Below are 22,887 nucleotides of genomic sequence, written 5' to 3'. Positions count from 1 at the left end.
AACAGACCACTTGATGCCTCACAGCATAAGCAGCAAGTAATAGAGCTAAGTGATGTTGGAACCAACAGATCAGCTCTAATCTCTGCAGCCCTGCCCCTGTAGTGAATTGTCATAGACAATTGTACAGTTTGCTGCAGGAGGAGGTTCCACAAATATTGCTGTTATGAATGATGGGGGAGCCGTGAACATCAGTGCAAAAGATAGGCTGAAGTATTTGTAACAATTTTCAGCCAGATGTTCTGAGTGGATGATCCATTTCAGCCTCCTCCAAAGGTTCCCTAGACATCAAACCTGAATTTGATTGAATGGCACTGAGGACCCCTAAGAAAATTAGAATCAGTGGGAATCCGGCAGAAAATTCTCCTTTAGTCAGAGTCACACCTCGCCACTTAGGAAAATGGGTGTGGTTGTTAGAGGTCAGTCATCTCAGTTCCAGAGCATCTCTGCAGGAGTTCCTCAGGCCCAGGTATGTAGACAGGGTAGTGAAAAAGGTGTGGCATGCTTGCCTTCGTTGGTCATAATATTAAGTACAGGATTGAGATGTCATATTGTGGCAATACAGAAGATTCGTTTGGTCATTTTTGGGATACTGTGTACAAGTCTGCTCATCCTTCTGTAGGGAAGATGTTGTTAAACTTTAAAAAAAAGTGCAGAAAGGATTTACAAGAATGTTGGCAGGACTGGAGAGTTTGATCTAAAGGAAGAGGCTGAATAGGCTGAAGCTTTTTTTCCCTGGAGTGTCAGAGACTGAGAGTTGACTTTATAGAGGTTTATAAATCCAGGAGGAGCATGGATAGGGTGAATAGCCAAGGGTGGGAGAGTCCAGACCTAGAGGGCATAGGTTTAAGGTGAGACGAAAAAGTTTATAAAAAGGAGCTGAAAGGTAACATTTTCATGCAGAGGGCAGTGCATGTATGGAATGAGCTGCCAGAGGAAGTGGTGGAGGTGGGTACAATTGCAGCACTTAAGAGGAATCTGGATGGGTGTATGAATAGGAAAGATTTAGAGGGATATGGGCTAAATGGTGGCAAATGGGATTAGGTCAGATTGAGATGTATGGTCAGCTCAGATGTGTTGGGCTAAAGGGTCTGTTTCCATGCTCTATGGCTCCATGTGGTTTGATTTTAGTAGCTTGTTAAAGCAAAAGTATCTATTATGTACTTTTGTGTATTGCCGTTAAATAATGGTAATCGGTGTAGATTATAGGTTGTTACAGAGAAAGTCTTCAAATGTAAAATCTTATCTTCTGGTTATTTCCATTTATCTTTTAGAAATGCATCTTTTTAAAATGATATTAATCTCTACATGCAACTGTAACACTGTTGATAAGTTGTGGAAATAATAATATATTTATTTTGGTCCAATACAAACAGCATGTATCCAAACGGTGAAATTGACCTACTATTATGAGACCAATCTGGTCAATTGAGGTAGTGTTGAGGAACATGAGTAATTTTGAAGCAGGCATTTTTAGAGCTGAACTGAAAGAACGACCAGCCAATCCATCACATGAAGCTGATCAGTCACCAAAGCTCATGCATTCCATTTGACAAGTTCAATCTCATGTGATCGGAATGGGTGGAAGGGAGACCAAATTTATTGAAACACATAATTGGAATTCCATTCCAGAATAATGGGAGGCTAGAAGTACAATATTTCTCTAATCTTTCAGAGTTTGTGTTATGAAATATGTATTGTTAGCCGAGTGAAAAGAAAGTAAAACATCACCAAAAAAGCCCAAATGCACTTGGTTTCATTTCCTCTTCCTCACGTACTCAAAAATAGATGAAAGGCTGAATTTTTTTGACTTCTGTGTCAGTTTTATCGACTATCACGCAAGATTTCTCTTTGTGAAGCAGAGCAAGTTTTCACATTTTTACCAAACTCACCTCATTCACTATCCGCCACACCCATACGCTGCCTGTCCTGTTCAATTCTAGCCCTATTCTACTGTTTGCCATATTCGGATCAACTCACCACTGTCAAGACTGAGGACTTTTGGCACCTATGACAAGCTTCCTGACTCTGTGTATGCACTAAACTGCACAGCAATTATTACGCCTAATTGGGTAGCATTCTGGTAACAAAGCCTGCTATTCCCAGAGCCATCACAAACTTAAATATTTTTAACAGTATGCAGAATTTCCCAATTTACCTGTCTTTCAGATTAATATTGACAGAGGGCCAGGTTTCTGTACTGCACTGTGCTTAACAAAAATGACTATTTAATACAGATAAATAAATGTTAATTACAGACAAACATACATAAGATTGACGTTTAAGTCCAATAATTAAAAATGTAACCCCCTCCTACAGACAAAAAAAAAGTGTTTTGGATAGAGGGAAAGACTGGAAAGATTGGTGGTCCCTGTCTGTAGGGTTTGTTGTGATGTTGCGTTGTGATCTTCCTTCTCCAGATACTTTCACCTGTTTGCAGAAAGCACTGGGTGACTGCTTCACACTTACAAGGTCCCTGGTTTATCAATTAAAGATCACAGCTTATAGCAATTGGAAATGAGAAATTAAACTGGCTACCTTCCAGTTTGAAATGCTGTAATATTGTGGAGAAAAGAGAGTTTCTAGATTTGCAAAGATTCAATTGCTTCTAACAAAATACTCTCAGCCACAAGCTGTTCAGCCACCTGCGGACTAATCACGTAATTATTCGTAGGTAGAAGGCCTTTATTATCAATAATTGGCCACTAGTCCATGAATCAATCAGCCATGTTCTGGCATCAAAATCTCCATTAATGCATAGTCCTTGTCTCCAGATCATCTGCAAACTAGGCTTCTACTAGTGCTTGAAGAAGCAGTTGTATGAACAGTAATTTCCATGAGTGTCAGGTTACTTGATTTTAAAAACTGCAGTGTTCCTTTAACAATTGTTGGCTTTTAAAACAGTTCTTTTCCTCATTTCAGCCCACAATCAAAAAAGCAGAAAATAAAAAGATGCAGTCTTTATGCAGTATGACTGTACTGTAAGCCTGGTATCTCTGGTTGAGGGGCAAGGTGCAAGAAAGCAAGGCAAGGCAGAGATTCTGTGACGTCAGGTAGGCAAAAAATGAATGAATGCTAACAGAATGGTGGAGAGGGTGATGCAGGCTGGTCCATGCCCTAAGCATAGTGTCCATGGTGCAGTAATACAATGAAAGTTGCTGTTGCAAAGTGCTATCAAGTGCAGTAATGATGTTCAGAAGCACATGGTAAGTGGATCGGAGCCATGCCATGGGAGCTGTTAGAGGCTGATATGTATCAAACGTCAATGATCTTGAAGGTGGAGTGTGTGTGGCTGGTGCCAATGCAGCATGTTTTGAGTCATCGATGCCTGTTCTCCAACTTAGAATTCCATTGGACCAAGTGATCAGCTGAAGGTACATGCTCTGACTTTCATGTGAAGAATTCTCAGCACCCAGTTTGCTCGCTGCAAGTGAGTATGATAGAAAACAGCATTTTATTGCAGTTAATCCGGTTCTTAAAAAGTAATAACCCTCCATATTAAGCACCTCACAGCTCCTGAGTAAGAATCTTGCCTCGATGCCTGGAAGCTAGTTAAACAATGCAGCGAGTTGTTCACGATGTTGAGATTGGCCTCCCTGGGTTTCTTATGTTTGCCACTTATCTCACCACAGCCCGTGTTGTTCATGTTGCCAGAGGATTCTGTCTATACTTCAACAGGTTGTGCGTTTTCCATTTACCACTATACCATCATTTATGTCCTTTTAATTGTATTCACATCGATCGGAATCATTTAATAATGCTGATGGATGTTGGCTATTTCTTTCAACAGTTATTGTCCTACCTTATTGAGTGATTTCTCATGTCTGAAACACTAAATATTAGCCATTGACTGATGTATTAATAAAACCTATCAGCCTTGTAGCAAATGGACACTAGACGTTATGAGGTTGGGTTTCAGTTAAATAAATGTTTGTCATCAACAAGTGGCCAAAGCTCTATTCATACACAGCTCTTGGTTCCAGTTTCTGTTACAAAATCCAAATGGACATGTCATCACGGCTTGCCCAATTCAGGCTGGTGTAAAATCCAGCAAGCCAGAGAGTACTATGGTTGGCAGGAAAATAACTCCTTGGCTGTAAAATTGTGATGGGTAGATCATTGATTCGAAGCAGCCCATTGCAATTTCTTATTGATGTGCCACTACTGCCAGTGAAACCTACTAATGAAGATCTCAAAAAAAACTAATCCTGCAGACTATATAAAGGAAGTTCTGAATATTTGCAACTTTGAGTCACCCCTATTCCCATCCACAGAATGTCACAATTGCCCAATGCCTATATACTAAGTGCCTGAGCACGAGCAGTCTGGCTGCCTGACTTTCAACTGACAACAAATGCCCAGCTAATTCATTGAGCTCATTTCAGACAGAGAGCTGGTCAATGGTCTACTTAATTCCCATGGATATATTTGGAGTGATAAATTGAGTAGTTTCCAGCAACTTTCTTCCTGGAGTAAATACTTACTCTTAAGTTTGCTAACTTTGAAACAACATTCCAGCTTTCCAGCACTTATCTGCCAGTAACGTAGAGGGAAGAAACCAGCTCAATTATAGAGGACAATCAATTCCCTTTAAAGCTAATAGATGTCTAGCAGGTATTATACAACTCAATTTAAATAAAGCAATCCTGTAAATAGTCTTTCCTTCAAAAATAGATCATGGGTTGAAATCTCCTTACATATTGATTTTATACAGAGGTTATGAGATTGCAGTTAGTAGGGGAAAACTGAGATGCCATAAAATCAATGGTTTGAAAGGTGTAATGTAGAAGAAGTAAGTTCTGATTCTCTGACATAACATAATAAAGGTGATTTGTTTAAAAAGATAACAAAACTGAGTCTGTCAATCTAATCAATTACATGTAAGATATTTTACGACTTTTGCTTTATAATGTTTCTACAAAGCTGTGGAGACCCCAGGCATTTAAATGAACAAATTTAAAAAAAAATTCCAGAAGTGTTCGGAGATAATGGGAACTGCAGATCCTGGAGAATCCGAGATAACAAAGTGTGAAGCTGGATGAACACAGCAGGCTAAACAGCATCTTAGGATGCTGCTTGGTCTGCTATGTTCATCCAGCTTCACACTTTGTTATCCAGAAGTGATCGGTTGTTTGCGAAAGTGAATATTAGTAACCATAGAGGTAATCTATTTCTCTATAATATATTTCAAAAACCTCAAAAATAGATTCAAATGTCAGCATCTTGTTGTTATGAATCTAACTGATGGCCAAACTGGATAAGTCAATGAAAACTGGCATGAAAAATTACATGTTTAATATTTGAAGTTGATTATCATGGTGGTTAGTCACTGAAACATATTCACATGGCTATAGATATTCTTGGAAAAACAGAACATAAGCAAAGAAAAATGAAGTTTGATATACATACAGTTGGAAAGATCTTTAACTTCAAAATAAAGTTTTAAATACTTCTTAATTCCCTCTGTAACAGAGAATCAATTGCAGAAAAAAATCACTCCTTTTTCAACTTTTTACATATTTACTTAGCTAAATTGTCCAGTTTCTTTCTCTTGGACTGTTGACACCCTTTTGTTTTACAGTCTCTTTCCGAATCCATCAGCACGAGCCTTTCACAATTCTGATGGCCTAAACTTTCTTATTAATAACATCATGAAGAATTTTATTCAAACTCTTCTAGCTTGGAAGTTTCACTTAGAAACATTTCAGCCACTGTGATAGATTTCCTTGAACTGAAGACTGTCCTCCTGAACTCAAAGCCTGATTCTTCTGAACTAAAACTTTGAATCTTCTATTCTGGATGCAAAACCAAATTAATTGTGCTAATACATTTACTCTGCCTGCTGTAAATGCAATAGTACATGCAGTTGAACCATCAACACTTTAGGGGTTATTCAAAGGTGCTGAGTTACAAAACACACTTTCATTCATTCATTCAAAATCATTCAGTCATTCATTCATTCTTGGAATAGATTTACTGAACTTTATTTAAAAAAAGACATCCGGAGAACTCATGAGAATCCAACTACCTCGTATTTTAAATATCTGGATTCCAAAATGATATATATTCTGCACTGTAAAAATTGAAAAGCCCATTGCAAGGTTTCTTGAGTGAAAGAAAAAGTAATTTTATTTTGTCCTCATCTTTGTGGTAATGTAATTGCACCAGTAATACAGCACACCAAGCTAAAGTTCTAAGGACATGTATTCAAATCATACCATATGACATTTGAATTCAACAAAATATGGAATTAAAGGGTAGTTCAGTGGCAATCAGGTAACCACTGTTAATTGTCAATAACAAACAATCTGGTTCACTAACATCATTTGAGGAAGAAAATCTGCCAGCATCATCTGGATGGTTTAGATGTGCCTGTGGCTGCAAAGCAATGTGATTTGACACTTAAACTTCTTTTGAAATGGCCTTGCAAGACATTGTTATCTCAAGCCACTATAAAAACCTAAAGAAAGAAATTATATCAGACAGAACACTTTGCATCAACCGAGAAACCAGAAATGACAATGTCAAGCCAAGCCCTCTCAACCATATAAAGTCCTCCTTTACCAACATCCAGGGACTTGTGTCACCATTAGAATAGCTGCCCCACAGGCCTGTAGATCAACAGCCTGACATTGTTATACTCAGCAGAATTATATCTACATAAAATGTCCCAGACATGTCTGTCACCATCCCTGGGTATATCCTGTACACTGATGGGAGAGATCAACCAGAGGTAGTGGCACAGTGGTATACAGCCTTCCTGTTAGAATGGAAACATATTGGCCATTAATTTTCATCTCTATCATCAGCACCTTCATTTCTGATTTGAGGAGGAAGGGATTTGGGGGCATGCTCTGCAGTGCTTTCCTTACCTTGGTTATTTGCTTTCTTTCATTTTTCCACCCTCTGTCTTACTCTGGTTTATAGGGGTGACAAAGAAAAAGCTTTGTTTTATTGATCAGTTCATAATTATCAGCCATCTCTGCTGGCTGTCTAGCAGTTGGAACCTTCTGGTCTTCAACATGGGTTCTTCTTACCAAAGGTAATGAGTTTTTAAATTCCCCTAGGAAAATAATTTCTCTATGAAAGTATATAAATTGTACTCAATGCCCATATCCATCCATCAAAACTACTCAGTTTTCTCCTTTCAAATTCAATCTAGGTCGTACACATATTTCCCTCCCCTCCCTTCTGCAGGGACTGTTCCCTCCGGGACAACCTGTTCCACTCCCCCTTGACTTCCAACACTTGCTCACAGCCTCGCAGCACTTTCTCCTGCAACAGCAACAAGTGCACCACCTGCCCATTTACTTCCTGCCTCCTCACTATCCAAGGACACAAACACACTTTCCTGGTGAAGCAGCGCTTTACTCACACTTCACTCAATCCAGCCTACTGTATTCGCTGCTCTCAATGTGGTCGCCTGTACAATGGGAAATGAAGTGCAGACTGAGCGACTGCATTGCAGAACACTTACGTTCTGCCTGCAAAAAAGACTTTGAGCTTCAAGTTGCCTGCCACTTTAACACATCACCCTGTTCCCTGGCCAGCATCACTGTCTCAGGCTTGCTGCAGTGTTCCAGTGAAGCTCAGCATAAGCTGGAAGAACAGCACCTCATTTTTCGCTTCAGAATGCTGCAGCTTTCTGGACTTAATGTTGCATTCAACAGTTTTAGGGCTTAAGGCACCTTCTCACACGTCTTGTCCCCCAACCCACTTGCTAGGCCTTGTTATCAGATGGACTGCTGCCACACATAACCTATTGTCAGCCACTAATAGTCCCCATTCACAGATATTCAATCGTCCATTTTGACTTTTACCTACTCCTTTGTCTGTCCAACTGTTTTTCTCTCTCTTTAGGCTCTATTTCCACCTATCATTTACTCCACGCCCCTTTCCCCCATCCCATCTTCTGCACAAATACCATACTTTTCCTAGCTATCATTGGTTCTGAAGAAGAGTCACTGAATCCGAAACATTAATTTTGATTGCTCTCCACAGGTGATGCCGCACCCGCTGAGATTTTCCAGGAATTTCTGTTTTTGCCTGACATTATAGGTCTGCCCATGCTGTTTCTTCAAATTACAAAACTTTTACCTGTATGCTTGAGGAGCTAATATATCCACATCTAGAATGGCCACATTTACTTGATCGCAACCAACAGAAACCTCCTGTGAGGTATAAACTTCTTGGCTCCACCTGTGAATCTGCTCTGCCTAGGCAATATCAAGTTTTCATTCAGCCACTTGATTTGTTTCACTATTTTATCACATAACAAGAAGAATGCCTCCTCTTCCTTTTCCTCAAATTTTAGCAGGGCCTATACAAATGTAAATATTCCTCAGTGGACATTAGGCTATGACTAAGCCTGTCCTCAGCAGAGACTCCTGCTGTATCTGAGGTCTCCCCTTTTTAATCACCGTCCTCCTAATCCTCTATTCTTTCCTCATTTCCCTTTCATTATCCTCCTCCCTTTCTTTATCATTTCCAATGTCTTGAATCCATAGTTCCAGCCTCTTAAGCATCTCTCTCTTTTTCCTCAAGTTCAAGTCTCTCCATCTTCTGTTTTTTAAAAAAAATCATTTTCTATCCCAAGCTACCTCAATTTTTTAATGTCCAAGTTGCTTGCACTGTAAGTCAATCCTTGCCAACTCAATCGAGTCACCGCCCTGCATATTTGTGTACCTCTTGCATTTCCACCAGTTTCAGATGCACTGACAATATTTTAATTACCTTTTCCTTCTTGGCTTGGACAGGCAATTCCAACTTTAAGTGTTTTTGCCAATTAAATCAGTCATGCTTTTGGTAATGCCTGTAAATCCACCAGGGATACCCCTTCAAACTGTAGGACGTCTTTAACCACTTCCGATGCCATCCTAGTTTATTTGGAGAAACTTCAACCCTACATTGTCCTCAGTTTTTTTTGCTTTCAGCAATGATGGCATGCTGCTGTCTACAAAGTAATGGTCATTCTTCAATGCAATAGTTGATCCAGTGGAGAGAGAGAGAGAGAGAAGGAGAGATATTTATTTCACAAGTTTTGGATGCCTCTTGCTGCCTTGTACCTACAAATATGTACCAAACTACAGCTCAACTGATCCGAGGGCTGTCATCAAACAATCTTTCCCTAACTCAAAGACTCTTGGTGCCACTGGGCTTAAAATAACAATCACACAGCTTTGAAAATTTAAGTAGCCTTACGCAGCTAAAAATGAGCATGACTTGATTTTTCTAAGTTGCAAAACTTTGCTGGTGTTTAGCTATAAAGCAGCCTAACTTACTTTTCAATTTATGGTCCAAAAAGGAAAAACAGTTATATCCCTTACATATAGGTATCAAGCAACCTCCTACGAATGTCTGAGTGTGTGAACATGATGGGAGGAAAGACAACAGCCTGAGTGAAAGACACTTGGTGTTTTATCCTTTCAAGAATACACATCGATCGGGCCTAAAAGCCAATCTCAGCCCTTATCTGTGTGTATTAGTTGGCTGAAATACTCATGTATTATTAGTCTGCACTCAAGTGATTGTGTGCTGTGAAAGTTATCATCAAACAACCATCCATAAATTATCCCCACATTGAGGTAAAGGACCGTTGCTCTGAATGCGAGAAGCCAGTTAGTTTCTAGGGAAACAGGGCAAAAGAATTTCAGCTATCTTGCAAAGTCAGGTATCTCAAAATCAATTGCTCAATTACCAATGTCACATCATACACTCTTCACTAACGACCTGGCAACTGACCTGTATTTCTTTTAACTTTTATCTTTTTTTGGACTGCCATCTCATTTCTAATCAGCAATAGAGTTAGGCTGAATGTGTGTTGCGTTACTTTTGCTTCTCCCTTTTCATAGCTAATAAACTCAGTCTTTCATTAAACCTGTACCAAAGATCAGGCTTCAGACTGAGTTAAGACTGCCTTTGGTCTTAACCTCTCCAAAACCACATTTCCAGAAGAAATCCTGTTCCCCCTGGAATAGGGAACACCTACCTTAACATTCTGTGCCTTTCATCATCTTTTAAACAAATTCAGAAAATTCAGCCAACTACACCCACGTAAATCCAAACGCCCACGGAAAAGAACCTTCACTGGATACTGACCTCCTGGACTTAGTCAAAACAAATCATGTGAACAAATGTCCATATTCTTTTAACTTATTCCTAATTATAAACTTTTATTTTACTTATTTTCGCGTTAGTTCTTTGTGCATGGGGCTGTGGCTGTGTTATGACCTTCATTCCCCGGGTTTGAAAGCGTGAATAAACCATATTTTTTTTACTCAGAAATTTGTTGCATGTCATTTAAGAATTGGACTTCACAACTAGAGGGATTGGGTGGAACACACCATAACCTACTGTAGTAGGTAAGGTTCCCCATTTAATTACATTTTCAGACCTGAAACCTACAATTTGTGAGAAGGGATAGACTAGCTCCCCTTCTTTACTCACATGCCCCCTAGATGGGATGCAACAAGTTTAGTTTTAAAAGGATCCCTCCCTTGTGGATCCCTTTACCCCAGACAAAGTGAATTTTTGGGATAAAAGGAGCCAATTTAATCAGGCTTTTAATCATTTTTATTGTGTACTCCTGATGAGACAAAACATGTCTCATGCTCAGACTGATGATTCTTTTCTCTCATCAGAGTAACAGTCTGAGATAAATCCCAGGAGATTGCAATTCCGTTTGTAGTGCATTTCTCCCTTTTAATTCCATTCTGTCTGAAGCTTCTTTGGTGTAACATTCCACATGTTGGAATTAAAAGTTCATTATGTCCATAGATGATCTAGGTTTATGATTCATGATCATGACATTTAGCAATTATGAGTTTTGAGAAGATTTGTAGCTCAGGTTGAGGTTCTGGATGTGAGTTTGCTCACTGAGCTGGAAGGTTCGTTTTCAGATGTTTCGTCACCATTCTAGGTAACATCATCAGTGAGCCTCCAACGAAGCGCTGGTGTTATGTCCCGCTTTCTATTTATCTGGTTAGGTTTCCTTGGGTTGGTTATTTAGCAATAATCTACTCACCGACACTTCTTTGGCTTCTGCCAAGGCCATTCACCTCCTAACATTTTTATAGCCTTCTATCAAACATGGGCAAAAGGGCTAAACTTCAGTGGGGAGGTGAAAGTGATTGCCCTTGATATCAAAGGCACAGCTGACTGACTGTAGCATCAAGAAACACTAGTTAAACTGATCAAGGCAAATCTGGGGAAAACTCAGGGAAAATAATTGCAGTTGTTGAAACTCAGGCATCTTAGTCCCAGGGCATCTCTGCAAGAGTTCCTCAGGGTAGTGCCCTAGGCCCAACCACCTTCAGCTGCTTCAATGACCTTCACTCCATCATTTGCTTGGAAGTGGGGGTTCATTGATGACTACATAATGTTCGGCTCCATTCACAGTTCCTCAGATGTTGTAAGACGTGAAAAATATTAAGTCTTGGATTGCAAAAGTAACAGCTATCCATTGTCGTTAACCCTCACTGAATGCCCCATCATTAAGATCCTGGGATTACCTTTGACTAGTAACTGAACTGGACAAGGGAATATAAATGCTCTGGCTACAAGAGCAAGTCAGAGGCTGGGAATCCTGCAGGGAAGAATTCACTTGATTCTCGAAAGCCTAATCATCATTTATAAAGCATAAGTCGGGAATGTGATGGGATATCTCCACTTGTCTGGATGAGTGCAGCTCCAATATTGTTTAAGAAGCTTGACACCAACTAAGAAAAGGCATGAAATCCACAAAAATGCACTCCCTTGTAACTGACACATGCAGTTGCAGTATGTACCATCTGTACAATGCACTCCGGCAATTCGCCTAGTTTTCTTATACAGCAACTTCTAAACCCAGGATCACTACCATCCAGAAGGACAAGGGAAGCAGATACATGGGAAACCATCACCTGCAATTTCTTTTCCAAGCCATTGCCCACTTGATTTGGAATTCTATCACCATTCCCTTAGTGTCATTGGGTCAAAATCCTGGAAATCCCTTCCTAATAGCTTTGTGGGAGCACTTACACAAAGTGGACTTATCAGTTCAAGCAGGCAACTCATTGCCACCTTTGCAAGGGCAGTAAGGAAGAGACATAAAAGCTGGTCCAGCCAGTGATGCCCACATCCCTGAATGGATGAAAGACAATGCATTTTTATCTTTCTAAATATGGCTGGCAGTAAAATTATCCTGGTGTGAAAAGTGTGAACACTTCCTGTTCTACATGTTGAACGCTTGGTAGATCTGTTACTGTCTGGCAAACAGACACTGTTGGACCAAATTTGCAGTCAGTTTATCTTTAAGTTGGATACCACAGATCTGAGCATACATTATTCATCTGTTATGGTCAGTATCCTGGAATACTCTTCTTAACAGCATGCAAAAATGACTGGCAAGGAAAAGCCACACTACCTATGACTTGATCATCATTGTTAAACAGCTCTTCCTGCCCTACATCCCTCGCACCACCACGGCCCTACCTCATCCCCACTTTACGCTCAGCCTTTTCACCTCGGAGAGGCAAGGGACATTAGGCAAAAATACGTTAATAGGAGGAAAAATCCCTCTCCAAACCCTAAAGTGATCAAAGCAAGTTCAGAACCAATTGTTACTTGCCTTCCATACAATGCAACCTCTCCCATATTCAAGCACACTAGCTCCTTTTTGCAGACATACAGACAGCCAACACCTGCCACCCTAGATAACAAAGTGTGAAGCTGGATGAACACAGCACGCCAAGCAACATCCTGAGATGCTGCTTGGCCTGCTGTGTTCATCGAGCTTCACACTTTGTTATCTTGGATTCTCCAGCATCTGCAGTTCCCATTATCACCGGCCATCCTAGCTGACATTTTCCAGATGCTCAGTACTCTGTAGCAAAGGAACTGTCTAACATCTAGACTCTTATGTAGTTTTCCCAACACATTCAAAGGGAATAATTTGTCAGAAGAGATGCTACCCCATCTTTTAACTGTTTTATACACCTCTAATTTGTTGCCAATAAGTCTGCATTACTTTAAAACGAACAGACCAAGGTGTTAAACCTTTCTGAAGGTCCTTTAAAATAGGATTTGATGGGCAGCTGGGCTGCTTTGATGATGGTGTCAATTTCTGGAGTGTTGTTGGAGATGCACCCATCCAGGCAAGAGTATTCCATCCCACTCCTGATTTGTGCTTTGTAGATGGTGGACAGGTTTTGGGAAGTCATAAGACAAGTTACTCACCACAGTATTCCTAGCCTCTGACCTGCTCTTGTAGTCTTTGTGTTTCTGTGACAAGTCTAACTGAGTTCCTAATTAATGGTAACCCCCAGGATGTTGGCAGAAGGGGATTCAGTGATGATAACATGATTGAATATCAAGGGGTTGTGGCATTTGTGTGGTGTGAATGTTACTTGCTGCTTGTCAGCTCAAGTCTGAACCTGTCTTGTTGCATTTGCACATGGACTGCTTCAGCATCTGGGGAGTTGTGAACGGTGCTGAATATTGCACAATCATCAGCAAATAGTCCACTTCTGACCTCATGGTGGAAGGAAGGTCATTGAAGAAACAGTTGAAGATGTTTGGGCCTGGGACACTATCCTGAGAAATTCCTGCAGAGATGTCCTGGAGCTGCGATGACTGGCCTCCAACAAGCACAACCATCTTCCTATGAATGGACAATAATTGCCAACAACATCCAAATCCTGAGTAAACTTTCAAAATTTTATATTCCATAGCGTCATTTTTCTGACAGTACTTTACAATCTATGAAGCAGTCAACAAGCAATCAAAGCTTTGTTGCTATATACCGTGCATTAACTCTGAAGGGATGTCATTGAAAGGGAGGTATAGAAATTTGAAAATTTACTGCTATTTAAAATAATGGAAGGAAAATTTTGTGGTGCAGGCTTATTGTTAAGTAGAAGATTTATTATTGTTTGTTTGCTTAAGTTTGAATTAGGACTAGAAATTACAGGCGACATGCCCTTTTAACAAAAAAATGTAAATATGCAAATATTTGTGCAGACATGCAACTTCCTGTGGCGATTTCAAAATAGCGTCTTCTGTCATGTGAACTTCCTCTGTTGAGTAAAAGCATTGTATGTATCTGAGTGATTTGGACTAAAAGACTTTATTTATTTAAGTAACTATGCAAGCCAAATGTTGGATTAAATTACCAGACACAAGGACCAGAACTACCTCGAGAGGTCTGATTGCAACTATTGTTGTTCTCTTTTTTGCTGTGTTATGCTGCTTGTCACTTCTGGTCATTTTACTGCAGCAAATAAGAGATCTACGGAGTGAACTGGCAAAAGTCCACAAACAACTTAATGTTTTTAGCAAGAGGGCAAGGGTAAATCTTGAGGATGATTCAGTGGAACATGAACAAGAAATGGTAAGGAAACATTCTGACTGTATTTCTCAAAGATAGTAGGAACTGCAGATGCTGGAGAATCTGAGATAACAAGGTGTAGAGCTGGATGAACACAGCAGGCCGAGCAACATCAGAGGAGCAGGAAAGCTGACATTTCGGGCCTAAGTTCTGCTCCTCTGATGCTGCTCGGCCTGCTGTGTTCATCCAGCTCTACACCTTGTTATCTCTCTATTTCTCAGGTGTTTTAGTTTGCAGTAATAGCGAAGATGTTGCAGAGGGGCTGGTCACTTCACAATACTGACAGAGAAAGAAGGGCAAGATGTTTTTGGTGATGATGTCATGCTTAGGTAGCTGAAAGGTCAGAAGCTAATCATTTGAAGACAAAGGCTGATGCTGTGGAAAATGAGGACAAGAGGAGCCCTATCAAAGTTCTGGGAGGGCGGGGAAGGGTTGAGAGCAGAGGTGCAGGAAATGTGTTATAGATAATGGAGGGCTGTGTCAGCAACAGATGGGGGATATCATCACTTGTGGAAAAATCAAGACATGTTGCAAGATGACATTGTTAGTATAGATGTGACAGAGATTGAGTAGCTGATAGAATGGAATTAAATCATTACAGGAAACAGGGAAATTGGTGAGCTTGTAATTTTGTGCAAAATTGCCAAAAAAGCCCACCAATACCAGAAGAACACCTTGAAGGGTGTTCAATTTATGAGAGGATCTGCCAGTTTAGTCCAAATGTTTAGTATCATGGACTCAAACCAAAATAGAGTGAATTGAAACTTCTGAGTATAGATACAATCCTAGGTCCAGTGATTTTCAACTGTTTGATCAATCACCTTCCGTACATCATAGTGTCAAAAGTAGGGACATTCACTAATGGCAATATAATATTTGTGCTATTCATGACTCCTCAGACACTGATGCAGTCTATATCTGAATGCAGCAAGACCTGGAAAATGTCCAGGTTTAGGCTGACAAATGGCAAATAATAATTGCTACAAACAAGTTCCAGACAATGACTATCTCCAACAACAATCTACCCATTGACGTTCGATGACATGACCATCTCATAATGTCACAACATTAACATCCTGGGAGTTACTATTGGCCAGAAGTGGAATTGGATGAGTCAGTTAAATAGACTGCAATAGTTCATGGTGACAGTGAACACCACCTTTTCCAGAGCAATTAAGGATAGATAATAAGTATTGGTCCAGTCAGCAATGCCCGCATCTCATGAATCAATTTTTAAAAAATGCTCCATTATTGTAGACAAGGGTAAAATCAAAATTCAAGAGATAAATATGAATGCTCCAAATGCTCTGTTGCCTGTAAACATGGCAGCATTAATATTTTTATGGAGCAGTAAGGTGGCCCATGCTGGGTAAAGATTTCTCTCTCTACTTATTGAGGAATCTCTCCAGATGCTGAGTGGAAACATTGAACCTTGTCATTTTTGTGCAGCTTTTTAGCATACAGCTGAAAAAGGAGCATTGGCAGAGGGCTGGAAGCCTGTTCTAGTGAACATCCACTGCTATTATAATTGGCACATCATAATTGCTTCTGAGAGAGAACATTGCAAGCTGTGGGAAGAGATGAAAAAGAGAAAATTAAATACATTCCTCAGAGCTTCAGGTGTTGTAGCTAAGTAGCTAAGATTTGGGGCAGTACGGTGGCTCATTGGTTAGCACTGCTACCTCACAGCACCAAGGACCAGGTTTGATTCCATCCTCAGGCTGTGTGGAGATTACACATTCTCCATGTGTCTGTATGTATTTCCTCGCATAATCCAAAGATGTGTAGGCTAGATGGATTAGTCATGCTAAATTGTCCATAGTGTTCAAGGATGTGCAGGCTACGTGGATTAGCCATGGGAAATACGGGGTTAAAGGGACAGGGTATGGGGGTGGGTCTGAGTTGGATGCTCTTTGGAGGGTTGGTGAGGAATCGATCGGCCAAATGGCCTGCTTCCACTCTGTGGCGATTCTATGATTCTAAGTGCAATGCCATTGTGCAGCTGAGTCACATTCGATGTGCTGATTTAATAATTTGGGCGACAACTAGGTTCTACAACCTAAAATTGCAATGGAAAATGTCACTTAAGTTTCCTCGATCTGTTTTTCATTGTGACTTTTTGACAAATGCATTTGTTAGACATTGACCAGATTAGTACCAGTGCCAGGAATCCCATTGTGGATAAGTGTGTTGGCATTCAGTTAGTATCAATTTACCACATGCAGAATGACTGATGGGATAAGGCTTTAGAGAAATGCCACAATCTGTTGAACGACAGAGTGAGATTCAAAGCTTCAGGGGAGATGAGAAAACAATGGGTAAAATGTTTCAAGACACATTTTGTTTATAATTGTCCATAGGAAGATCTGTCCGAAAATTTGAAAAATAGCTATAATGCCAAATCCCAAACAAAAGAGCAGTTAACTGGACTGAATGAGAAGAGCTATGATCTCAGGAGCATTTCAAGGAAAAGGAGGGATGTAAGATCCTGTGAAAGTAAGTGACTGATTATAAATTACATTCAAAATGAACTCTAAATTATTGTGGGTTTCAACATACTGGAACTCTGATACAAAGGGATTTTCTCTTTGGGTGCAAAAAACAAAGGTCTGGATTGTTTACATGTTCCTGGGTGAAAGTACTCATCGGTGCTGATTTTCACTGACAAAACAACTTTAATTGCTTTGGAGAGTGTCTTGCCCCTTCTCTGAATACCGGCAGGCTAACATTCAAAGCTGGAGGGGCCAACCAAAGGCTTGGAAGAAACAGTAAGCTGCAATAGGGTAATAAAAGGGACCAGCTGATTTGAAATGCAGATACTCTCTCTCTAATCATTCTAAACAAAACCCTAAAAATATGGATCTTATAGCAACACCATCATGTGTGGAAGAAACCCTGGAGATGGTGGACTGTGGCTAGTCCCGCACCAAGGTCAGCAGGGAAGGTCTCTCCACCTCTCTGCAACATGCCCTTTCCCCATACCCTTGCCAACACAGCTTCAAGTTAGAAGATGATCCCTTGGGACGAAAATGAGGAAAAATTCTTCACTCAGATTTGTGAATCTTCGAATTCTGTATCCCAAAAGGTGGTGGATGCTCCATCATTGAACATATTCAAGAATGTGATAGATATCTCAGGGAATGAAGGGATTCGGGGAGTGGGCAAGAAACATGAGGTCAGCTATGATCAAGCTAGATGGCTGAAGAAGTTCAAGGAAGCCCATATGGTCCATGCCTGCTCATATATTCTTAGGATGTCTTCTGATGTATGTTTCACATGGAATTCAATGGCAGTTACTATGTCAATATACGAGGAATGGGATGTCCTGAGGCTGTCCAAGCATGTTCTTTCTTAACTCCTTCAATTTTCACTTACCTGCCAATAATAGGGCAAGTTACTGTTTCATGAAACTGGAATAGTTATACTGGCATCCAGAAACACAAGACCACAAAGCAAAATTAAAGTGAAAGCTAGTCTGATGGTGGATGTTTATCCGATTACAAACAAACTGAGGTATACTAATATCCAAATCTCAGTCTAAGCTCTTCAGATAACTCCACATAATCGGCAAAAATTTAAGCCTCAAAGCCACAAACCCCCATGAAGTTCTGGGTTGGGTTAGATGATAAAAAGTTAGAAACCTGAAACTCAACTCCAACCGGCTCTCTCCGAGTTTTAACAGAGATGGGACAGGGACACGAGCCAACCCATTTCCAGGAGATGGGATTAGAATTTAAATAAGGTGGTACACATCACATTTAACCACCATTTTACATTTTATTCTAACTGCTTGAGCTTTCAAGACTGCAGGAAAACAAGCAGCCAAAAGGGGCAAGGATGAATCTAGATGGTGTCCACGTGCCTGCTGGATTCAGTTTACTGTATCAACTTCCCACCATGATAAGCCAATTTCCAAACCTTCTTTTAATCTGATATCAACCTCCTCACTCTGGTCCTTCTGATCGCCTCACAAGACATCTGACCACCCTCAACTTTATCCCCAAATCTATCCTCAGATCTCCATCCCCTTCCGGGCTTCCAATGTCATGTCTGACACACACCACAATAATTCCTCTGATCTTACACCTCCATCCCAGATAACCATAGGAACATAGGAACTTAGCGATAGGAGCATGGGTAGGCAATTCAGCCCTTTGAGCCTGCTACTCCATTTAACATAACCATGGATGATCTTACCCACATCTCAACTGACAAATCTTTGTTGAACTCCCATCATTGGGTGGCACGGTGGCTCAGTGGTTAGCACTGCAGCCTCACAGTTCCAGGGACCCAGGTTCGATTCCAGCCTCGGGCGACTGTCTGTGTGGAGTTTGCACATTCTCCCCGTGTCTGTGTGGGTTTCCTCCGGGTGCTCCGGTTTCCTCCCACAGTCCAAAGATGTGCAGGCTAGGTGGATTGGCCATGCTAAAATTGCCCATAGTGTTCAGGTGTGTGTGGATTACAGATGAATGGGCTTGGGTGAGATGCTTCAAGGGGCGGTGGGGACTTGTTGGGCCAAATGGCCTGTTTCCACACTGTAGGGAATCTAATCTAATCTAATCTAATCTCATTTTTCCTGCCTGCTCCCCATAGCCCTTTATCCCACTCTTAATCAGAAACATGTCTATTTCTTTCTTGAATCCGTTGATTGATTCTGCCTCCACTGCACTCTAATGCAATGAGTTCCACAGATTCAAAGTCCTCTGAGAGAAACAATGTCTCCTGATCTCAGTTTTGAACCGATCGCCTCTCACTCTATAGCTCTGACCTCTTGTTTGAGACTGTCACACAGAGGAGTACATCCATTCAATGTTTATCTTATTGTATGTACCTCAATCAGACTCCCCCCCTCATTCTTCTGAACTCCAGCGAGTACAAGCCCAAGATGTTCAACCACTCCTCGTATGACAGCCCTTTCATCCCTGGAATCTGCACTCCCTACAAATTATTCTGGTGAGCTTCCTCTGAACTGCCACCACATCCTTCTTCAAGTAAGGAGGCCAAAACTGAACACAACACTCCAGGATGAACACAGCAGGCCAAGCAGCATCTGTGTTCATCCAGCTCTACACTTTGTTATCTCGGATTCTCCAGCATCTGCAGTTTCCATTATCTCTGACAACACTCCAGGTGTAGACTCACTAGTGCCTTATATAACTGTAACAACAATTCATTCCTTTTATAATCCAGTCCCTTTGCCAGAATTCCACTTGCCTTCCTTATTATATGCTGCACCTGCTTACCCACTTTCTATGATTCATGCACAAGGACACCCAGATCTCTCCGCACTGACACACTTTAAATCTGATTTCCGTTTAAATATTAATTTGCCTTTTTATTTTTCCATCCAAAATGGACAACGTTGCAGTTATCCTCATTAAATTCCAGATTCTGGCTCATTCTCCTAGCCTATCCAGAGCCATCTGTAAACTGCCTGCTTTCACATCTATTTTAGTACCATCTGTGAACTTTGCTATCTTATACTCTGTCCCTGCTTGCAGGTCATTTATATAGATTGTAAATAGTTCAGGTACATGAACTGAACTGCAGTACTCCACTAGTTGTCGTACTCCGTCCAGAGAAAGACCCATTTATCCTGAGACCTTGCTTTCTGTCAGTCATCCAATCTTCTATCTAAGCCAATGCTATACCCTTAACCCCCTGGATCTAACCTTCTGGTTGAGTCTTGAATGCAGCTCCTCATCAAATGCCTTCTGGGAGTCTAGATGTACCACATTGTCTAGACCCCCATTGTCTAGCTTGCTGGTTACAACCTCAAAGAACTCCAGCAATGATCTCAAACACAACTTGCCCTTCAGGAAACCATGGTGACACTGATGAATTAAGTTTTGTTTTTCTAAGTGTTTAGTTATTTCCTCCTTTATGATTGACTCCGGCAACTTGTCCGCTACAGAGATCAAACTAACTGGCCCATCGTTTCCCACTTTTTGCCAATTGGCTTTTTCGAATAAGGGTGTCACATTACCATATACCATTCCACTGGTACCTTTCCGGAGTCCATGGAATTTTGGAAAATCATAGATAATGCATCAATTATCTCTGCTACCATCTCCTTTACTACTATGGTGTAGGCCATCAGGCCCTGGGGACTTATCAACCTTTAATCCCATCAGTCTACTTAGTAACTTCACCCTAGTTATAGTAATTTTCTCAAGTTCCTTTGTCGTTTAGGGAAGAAACTATTATCTTGTGAAAACAGAGACAAAATATTGCTTTGGTACCTCAACTATTTCTGAGTTTTCATTGTTACCTCACCATTTTCAATCTACAAAGGACTGACATTTACTTTCACTATTCTCTTCCCTTTTGCATACTTTTGGTAGCAGTACTTATGTTTCTGCTTGTTTCATTTCATAGCTTCTCTTTGCTCTTTTGATTTCATTTTTAGTGACCCTTTACTGACGTTTAAAGTTCTCCTAATTCTCCAGGGTGCCACTAACAGACCCCTGGCCTTTCCATCCTTCTTTCCTTTCTCTCATCTCTACAACTTCAGCCTCATGTCAAATCTACCTGCCCATTGGCTAGCCAACCTCTTGTACACATACCTTCCCTCTCTGTCACATCCCTCAGAAGTTAATATTCCATTTCATCCCCTAATAAGTACTGCAAATCAGACTACTAGCAATTATGCAGCTTATTTTATACATGTCACTATTTATCTCCAATGGTTTAGTTGGAAATTCAGTTGTCAATTCATTCTTAGTTCACATGGTGCAGTAGTGGCAGTGGCCAATTTCATCATTGCAAGATGGCACAAAAAAGATAGGAACAGAAATAAAGAAGTATTAAAAGCACTTAATTCCTTTGTAAAATCTATCCTGAACATCATTTTGCCAATGAACAAGCACATGCTAAGAGCTACTATTAAACTTTTTCAGAAATTTTTTCATTAACATACATGCTTGGTGTCCAACACACCAATATGACACAATAGCCCACCTGTGCATGGTATGTACCATGAGAGTTGAGAATGGGATCTCGAGTCTTCTGGGGAGGGGAGATGATCTACTGAATGTGAAGGTTGAGAGAGAGAGACCTGATTAAAGAGGAGACCATTTCAGGAAAGGTGGGGAGAGAAAGACTCACTTTCTGTTGTTGAAGGGCATAGTGCCAAGCACGATAATGAAGACCATCTATACTTAAATCCACAATTAGATTCATATTAACATTTAAATGCATTGTTTGAAGGCCTTATCTATCCATGCTCGATTGTAACCAAGGAGGAAGTTTTGTTAAGGCCACATTTGGATTCCATATCATGGTGTGGAATGGTTGGATCAAGGCTACATTACATTATCGTGATTACAAAAAGGGGAACTACAACACCCAATTTAATGGAAAGCATTCAGGGTCATTATTTATCAGTGAAGAATGTGATAATAAATTGCAATTAATGAAATATTAACCAATATTTTCTTTGCAGGACAGATATCATTCCTCCAGCTGATTCCTAATGCTAGGGAAAGCATAATTCTTCAAGGTAATTCAACAGGGCTTTTCTGTGCTGTAAATACTGCATAATACCCTGAAATACAATTTGTGAGGTCTCTACTGTTTTTTACACCCCATTTTCTCTTGGATCCTTGGATATCGTATGTGAAACCCTGATATTTTGAGCATCTTTAACTTAATTACATCCTCTAATACTTTTCCTTTAACTCATCTTGTTTTAAGCATTTTGAGTGTTAATTCTTCCTCAGTGCCAATTTCTTCTGCAAACAGTGAAGCAAAGAAATTCTTATGATTTTATGTCAGATTCTGCTAGTTTTCTAGCAATTTACTTTCCTCCCTTCTCAGAAGTTCCACTTCACACTTAACAGTCAGGAATACTGAGCAAGAATGATACGAAAAAGTATACATTAGATACATAAGATAAGATCTTGGGAATGACCTTTATTATGGTGGCTATGTGCAATCAAAATAACTTGCATTTATCAGGCATATTTAAGATAGGAAAATCCCCCAACACACTTCACAGTTTCAGAAGGAAAAATAATGGATGCTAAGACAAAGAAAAACTAAGAAGGATGACAAACCTGATTAAAAAGTTTTAAAGTGCCCTAACAAAGGGTTTAGGGAGAGTTTGCAGAACATGTCATAATTTTCCAAGATGTTCGAGTGTTACCGGAGTGGAAGATGCCAGCTGAGCATTTTCTATACTTGCAGCTCATAAGGGACTTTTCTCTCTGAAGTAACTAGGATTTCTCTGAACTGCGTCATAATTTTATCTATTTGTTTCACATTTCTTCTCCTACATTCACTCATTTTCAGCCAGTTTCATTTTTTAAATAAGTGCAAGTTTTTTCCACACTAATTTATTCAAGATCAGCAACACAAGGTGTCAAAGACAAAAGTGTGAACATATATCCCTGCCCTTGATGACTATTTATTGACAATCCATCACGCTACCAATGATGCAGTGGCTTAAAATTATAAATGCATTTTCTGTGACTAACCTTCCCCTCGCTGCAAAACTTGTTTATCAGCAAAAAATATTTGTGATA

The 22,887-nt window shown here is 40.3% G+C and overlaps 1 protein-coding gene across 3 annotated transcripts in view; it reads left to right on the top strand.

Annotated features, from left to right (window-relative positions):
* Positions 1–14,046: 14,046 nt before the first annotated feature.
* Positions 14,047–22,887, top strand: part of LOC125458636 (tumor necrosis factor ligand superfamily member 13B-like) — a 32,980-nt gene continuing 24,139 nt past the window's right edge. For all 3 annotated transcript variants that reach the window (XR_007248873.2, XM_048544057.2, XM_048544056.2), the window contains exons 1-3: positions 14,047–14,365; positions 16,723–16,858; positions 21,807–21,863. Coding sequence is in view for 2 of the 3 variants with exons in the window: in XM_048544057.2 (XP_048400014.1) it covers positions 14,120–14,365; positions 16,723–16,858; positions 21,807–21,863 (439 nt within the window). In the remaining variant the exon portion in view is untranslated. The remainder of the gene's footprint in view (positions 14,366–16,722; positions 16,859–21,806; positions 21,864–22,887) is intronic.

Source organism: Stegostoma tigrinum, chromosome 15 (assembly GCF_030684315.1).
Source record: "Stegostoma tigrinum isolate sSteTig4 chromosome 15, sSteTig4.hap1, whole genome shotgun sequence".
In the NCBI taxonomy this organism is placed as follows: Eukaryota; Metazoa; Chordata; class Chondrichthyes; order Orectolobiformes; family Stegostomatidae; genus Stegostoma; species Stegostoma tigrinum.
This window is presented reverse-complemented; position numbering and strand designations above follow the sequence as displayed.